This window comes from Myotis nattereri, assembly GCF_964212035.1.
Source record: "Myotis nattereri genome assembly, chromosome: Y".
Lineage (NCBI taxonomy): Eukaryota > Metazoa > Chordata > Mammalia > Chiroptera > Vespertilionidae > Myotis > Myotis nattereri.
Window position 1 is genome coordinate 38,227,737 of NC_138094.1, and position 6,878 is coordinate 38,234,614.

General features: G+C 51.4%; 1 protein-coding gene across 1 annotated transcript; it reads left to right on the forward strand.

Moving 5' to 3' along the window:
* Positions 1-806: 806 nt before the first annotated feature.
* Positions 807-3,347, forward strand: LOC308512488 (cyclin-Q-like; the record flags this gene model as incomplete). The annotated part of the gene is made up of 2 exons (XM_081082219.1): positions 807-1,618; positions 3,344-3,347. The coding sequence occupies 2 exons, from the start codon at positions 807-809 to the stop codon at positions 3,345-3,347; spliced, it is 816 nt and encodes a 271-aa protein (XP_080938345.1).
* Between the last annotated feature and the right edge of the window lie 3,531 nt (positions 3,348-6,878).

Here is a 6,878-nt window from a genome sequence, read left to right on the forward strand (position 1 = left end):
AATTAACACCCAGAATTCTATGGCTTTTTGATACACGGATAATGAACTCAGAAATAGAAACAAACAAACAAAAATGCCATTTAGCAGTGCAACAAAAATTTAAGAAACCTAGGAATAAACTTAACTAAGGAGGTAAAAACCAGTTTTCCTGTTCTTGGAATACTACATGAAATTGAAAAAAAGTGATAAAGGAAGACTAAAGCAAATAGAAGAACATACCATATTCATGGTTTGGTACAATCAACATCATTAAAATGTTCATAGTACCCAAAGCAATGTACAGTTTTAATGTATTAACCATTAAAATGTCAATGGCGTATCTCACAGACCTAGAAGAAAGTTTCCAAAAATTCCTATGAATTTAAGAAAAGACCCCAAATAGTTACAGCAATCTGGACAAAGAAGAACAAATTTGGAGGGATCACAATACCAGATATCAAGCTATACTACAAGCCACCATTCTCAGAACTGCGTCTTACTGGAACTAAAACAGACAAAAAGACCAATGGGACAGAACAGAGAACATAGAAGTCGACCGTAACCATTATGCTCAATTAATATTTGACAAAGGGAGGAAAAAGCATAGAATGGAGTCATACAGTCTCTTCAATAATTGGTGTTGGAACCTGGATGGCAGTCAGGCCTAGGCAGGGCTGGGTAGGTGGGGCGGCGCGGGGCGGGGCGGGGCGCGGCGGGGCGGGGCGCGGCGGGGCGGCTGCGCACTGGGCTAGGACTCTGCTGGCACAGGCACTGCACTGGAGACTCTTGCCCTTCCCGCGGGGTCTGGGGCCTCCCAGCAGGGCCCCATGGAGAACCTTAGCCTGGACAGCTGCAGAGAGGAGGACGCGGCGCCAGGCGCCAAGGGGTGGCCAGAACCCCAGGCGAGGGTGCACTTCCGCGTGACAAGGTTCATCATGGAGGCAGGTGTCAAGCTAGGGATGCAGTCCATTCCCGTCGCCACCGCCTGTGCCATTTACCATAAGTTCTTCTGCGAGATCAACCTGGACGCCTATGACCCCTACTTGGTCGCCATGTCTGCCCTTTACTTGGCTGGCAAAGTGGAAGAACAGCCCCTGCGAACCCGTGACATCATCAACGTGTCCAACAGGTACTTCCACCCAGGCAGCGAGCCCTTGGAGATGGACTCCCTAGTCTGGGTGATCCAGGACAGCATTGTGCAGTGCGAGCTCCTTGTGCTGCGGGTACTGCGCTTCCAAGTCTCCTTTCAGCACCCACACAGGTACCTGCTCCACTACCTGATTTCACTCAAGAACTGGCTGAATCCTTACAGCTGGCAACGGACCCCCATCTCCGTCACTGCCTGGGCCCTGCTGCGGGACAGCTACCGCGGGGGGCTGTGCTTCCGGTTCCAGGCTCAGCACATAGCGGTGGCGGTGCTCCACCTGGCCCTGCAGGTCTATGGGGTCCAGGTGCCCGCTGAGGCCATGGCCAAGAAGCCATGGTGGCAGGTGTTTAGTGGCGACCTTACCAAGCCAATCATTGATAACATTGTGTCTGATCTCACTCGCATTTATACCATGGACACAGAGATCCCCAAAGACAAGCCTGGGACACTCGGCTGCCAGGGGACAGCGCCACCATATCGCCCTGAGGGCCGGTCCCCAGAGCACTGGCAGGGAGGACTGGTTTTGTGCTGCTGGAGAAAGGCTGGTGAAGGCGATGACATGCAGCCACTTTGATTCTCAGGCTTTGACTCTCCCTGGCAGCCAAGGTCCAGATGGGGATGGGCGCTGCACCTCCCGCGGGCAGGAGGGTGCTGCGGGCAGGAGGGTGCTGCGGGCAGCTCTGAGGCCTCCGGGTCTGCTTTTGTCCTTTGAAAGGACGCAGACTACAGCCGAGGTTTTGGATCAGTGGAAGGAAAATCAAAGAACGGATGGGACTGTGCCCCAGGGGATTTTTTTAAAGGCCAGATTTAGAGAAAGTATGACTCAATTAACATAGAGGAAATTTTATTTTGTTTCATTGAAGATATTACAAAGCCAAAATAAAAACATAATAATAATTGGTGTTGGACTTATAGCACAGATACATGCAAAAAAAAATTAGTCTAGACCACCAACTGACACCATACACAAGTATAAATTGGGAATGAATAAAGGACTTAAAAGTAAGTGGGTAACCATGAAAATCTTAGAAGAAGCAAAATATCAGGCATCTGTCTCAGCAATACCTTTACTGATACAGCTCCTAGGGCAATGGAAACTGAGGAGAAAAGAAACAAATGGGACGACATCAAATTAAAACACTTCTGCAGAGAAGAAGCGGCCAACAAATACAACAACAACAACAACAACAACAACAACAAAACAAGGAAGTCCACTGCCTGGGAGAAGATATTTGCCAATGTTATATCAGATAAGGACCTATTCTGCAAAATTCATACTGAACTCATCTTCTAAACAAAAGGAAGATCAACATTCCAATAAAAAACTGGGCACCACCACCACGAAGGCCCCCTCTGACTTATGGTGGCCCAGTTCCTGTGATGATTATTACAGCCACACAGGAGATGGGTATGATGGGGGCACGGCAATTGCTGCAACAGCCGATGGGACACCCCTGTAAGAGGTCCTGAGTGTGGTGCTGGTGGCGATCACAGGATACACCATGTATGCAAGAGAGAGTGAATCATGCAGTACAGTAGCTCACCTGATTGGGCACTCGGGGAGTCAGAGGGGAAGCCCCTGTGACAGAAGAATTAGACACTGAAAATAAAAATGATAAGGTACAGACAATATTTTATTGTAAGGAATTTGGCTTCTGTTATTTAAGAATGACAAAAAGCAAATGGTAGGTTTGGGGAAAGCATCAAGAATTGTAGGTACCATTATGAAGTTTCAGGATTGGAGGCAAGGTTTGAATTGTACAAGGTTGCTTCCTAAGTGCTGATTTAAATTACAATATACTTAAATGTTTAAATTTTACATATTGTATTGTTAACATATTCAGAATATAAGCACAACCAACAGACCAACAGAGGCAAGACACTGGGAGTGGGTGACAAGAACAAGAGACTAGAGATAGAGGAAGCTGGAGGGAAGGTCAGTAGAGAAAAAGAAAGAGACATATATAATACTTTTTGTAAAACCTTAAACACTAACATTACAAAAAATTTTCAGAAGAAAGTGTTCTGCAACATGGGATTTCTTGTCTGATTTTACTACAAACACAGAAAAGCAGTCTGATTGGATGGTGAGTTATATTCATGGCCCTAAATTTCCCAGGGTGTCTATGACCATATGTGCATGAAGTCTTTGAAGTGAACTGCATAAAAAATGAAGCAGTGTGTTATTTCGTCATGGCATGCGGCCCTGTTTTCCAGGTAGGGAGGGTAAACAAATGAGGTATTCTCCTTGGAAAACCTAAATAGATAAACGGATTGAAGAACCTCTGACAGGGCTGCAAAACAAGGATTCCTCCAGCTCTGTGGCCCACACTTTGCCCCTTAAGATACTGATAAGGAGCAGGCCAATCCCACTGGCCCCAGGAGGAAGAGGAGACCTTGGGGAAATGGGAGATGGTGGTGAGCAGCAACAGGGCAATGTGGCGTGGCAGCACAGCAGCCTAGACCTCAGCATGAGGAAGATTCACAGACACCTGTGGAAAGGAGTATAGGAAGAACATGTCATGGCAGCCCCTGTTGAGGGGCAGGTGGAAAGGCCTGAAGGTGCTGTGGGTGGCCTAGAGGGAGGGTTCAGAGGAGTGGCTCAAGGAATCTGCTTTGACTCTGAGTCACAGTGGACATGCACACTCCCTCCTCCTGCCTAAGCCCCCCTGCCTGAGCTGGAATTGCACTGCCCTTGTTGTACTGGTAGTTCCTGTCTCAGCCACACACCCTGCGGCCCTGCTGTTACAGGCTGTTTCCCTCCCAGCATCCAGGTGTCCCTGTGAGAGAAAAATATTGGCCCAGGAACCTGGCAGCACACCGGGGGAGAGCCCAGGCAGCCCCTCCTCACCCGTCCTGTCCGCTCACTAGGGGCCATCATCCTCTCATAGTACTTCAGGGGATTGAGCCACAGGTCCTTGCTGATGATCTGGTAGGGCAAACAGACCTGGGTTAGGAGAACACAGGGACCCAGATAGAATCCCAAGCAGCAGGCGGACACAGGAAGCTGTATGCTGGCATGGCCAGCGACATCCCACCTCAGCAATCCTGCCAGATGCTGTCACACTGTGGTCAGATAACCAGTAGAAGAAGCTGGCGCTGCTTTCCTGGAGCCTGTGGCTGTAGACTTCTCATTCACAATGCTGGTACCACTGAATGGGAGTGGCACGGGACAACCTGTATCCTGCAGGAGAGGGGTATGTGAAGCTGGGTACATCGCCTTCCATCCCTGCCCACCACCAGCTGCAGCCCATGCAGGGAGCCTCCTCTTACCTGTGAGGGTGATGAGATACTCCTTCACAATCACATGGTTGCGGAAGTAGCAGTTGCTGCGGAAGTACAGGCTAATGGTGCAGCAACCCCAGGGATGCCTGACTTCCCTCACCTGCAGATGGAAAGTGGATAAAGGGAGTGAAATCGCAGCCCAGTGCTGCCGCCTGTAGCTGTTTTCAGGGACAGGCCATTTCCCCACCTGCCCTCCACTACTCCTTGGACCAGGTGCACTTACCTTCAAATCAATCACATGGCCGAGCATATTTTCATCTTGGACGCTGATCAGGGCCGACAACTCTGGGTGGTTGACAAACTGCTGTGGGTCAAGGAGCCTGCAACCTGGGAGCTGGGCATGGACCAGCTAGAAAGAGCAGCCTGGCCTGGCCTCTCCTTCCCTTAAGGCCACTCCTTCTCCATCAAGGGCAGAAAGGGGCACAGCACCACTCTGTTTCCTGACAGACCCTGATGCCCACCAGATTGTTTTGTGCTGAGGGCTTGACAGGCTACACATCACACATTCCTGCTTCTGACTGAGGAACCGGACATAGAGACGGCCTGTAAGGCAGCGTTAGTTAGTCCCAGAACAGCCCGTGCAACACAGCCCTGTCTGAGGGCATCAGGCCCTGGTGTATGCGTGCCTCTGCCTTGGAGCTCTGCCCCTGAACCCCCTGGTAATGCTTCTATGGTGCCTGTACAAGACAGAGGGTGTCTCCAGGATCCTGGGCCAGACCGGGCGCACTGCCCCTAGCTTGTCCTCAATGTTCTTTTCTAGGGGAACCATCCCTGCTTACACCGTTCTCCTGCACTGTCCCATGCTCCTTGTGATCCTGCTCCTCTACCCTCAAGGATACAGCTGTGAGCCAGAACCCAGGGATGCGCCGGATATTGAGGCTTCTCCGTTTGAAATAGGGCTTGAGCCTCTGCCGAGTCCTGCACCTGAGCCGAGAGAAGGCCCTGCTGGCTTGCTCGTTCATGGGCTCCATCTCCAATTGAAGGGCCTGGAGCACCTCCAGAGGGGACCAGGTTAACTTGGCCCTGGCCCTGACTGGGACTGCTCCTGCTGCACTGGCTCCTCTTCTTCTGGCTTTGCTTTGGCCTTGGACTGAGGCTCCACCTCTCCCACCTGTTCCACTGCCTCCATGGTGCACTTCCCCTCCCCCTGCAGGACAAACTGCTCCCCTGCAATTAATTGCTCCTCCATCCACCCCTCCTCCTGGTGGTCACTTCCTTGCGGGTCACCTGGAGCCTGTGCCTCCAGCCTCAGTTCTTCACTGACCACCTCCTCCTGCCTCCCCACCTGCAGATCTGGGAAAACCTCCTCACCTGCCCACTTGGCCTGCCATGGCACCACCTGCAGAAGGCCCTCTGTCCACAGGATAAACTGAGCCTGTGCCTGGAACTCCTCCCCCAGGCCCTCCTTGTCTTCCCCTTGCTCCTCACTCTGGGTTCCCTGCTGCACCTCACTCTCCTCTCCCTGCACACACTGCTCTGCAGCCACCCAGTCCTCCCCTCTCCCGCACTCAAGATCAAGCCCAACATCCTGGCCTGTGTCCAACCTCAGCTCCAGGGTCTCAACCTCCCCCACCTGCATGAAGTCCTCCCACTCCAGCCCCAAAGCTGCCCTCTGAACTTCCTGTGCCCTTGTGTCCTGGGTATCACCACTTCCCTGCACCGAGGTGAAGCTAAAAGCCTCCTGGATCATCCTGCTCGCCCTGTCCTTCCTAGTGTAATGGCCCTGGGAGCCCTGTGAATCCTCAGGCGCCCTGCAGCTGAAGGCCCCCTAGTGGAACTGAGAGGAAGCATGCTGCCCCCAGGAGCCCCTCAGTCTCCCAACACAGCCTCACTCTGGATGACCCTGGCTCTGAGACTGGTGCTGTGAAGGAGCAGGTGGTGCAGAGCCTGCTGAGTCCAGGCAAGGTGCTTGCTCACTGGTGCATGCAACCAGGCCTGGTGTGCTGACTGGGTGCACACTGGGCTCATGCACAGGCGCTGGTCATGTGAACATGTTGTACAGAAGGCATCTGGCCAGGCCCAGCCTGCTGTTTCTGGTTGGGCTCCTCAAAAGCCTCCTCCAATCACGGACGGGGCAGTGGGTGTCACCCTGCGCAACCCCGCCCCTCACTCAAAGCTCTGGTGTAGGTAGAGGGTAACTCGGAGGTATCCTATTATCACTTCATTAGCCAGAAAACGGAGATTTTGAAAGCTTAGAATCTTGACCTGACTGAAAAGAAGGAAGAAATGGTGGAACTTGAAAATGACTTCAGGTTTTCTCACTGTGATGAATGAAGTCAAACACTGCTGCAGTGAAATATTTTACCCGTTGTTCTCCCCGCATGAACTACAATAATAATGTGCTTTGTGTTGACATTTACTGCTGTGTTGCTGACAATTACCTGGAAGAGAAGTTAAGGTGATTCAATGGGTTGGAAAAAGTTGAGCTAAATCAGAAAGCAGGTCTAATTAAGCAAGTTTATTCTCT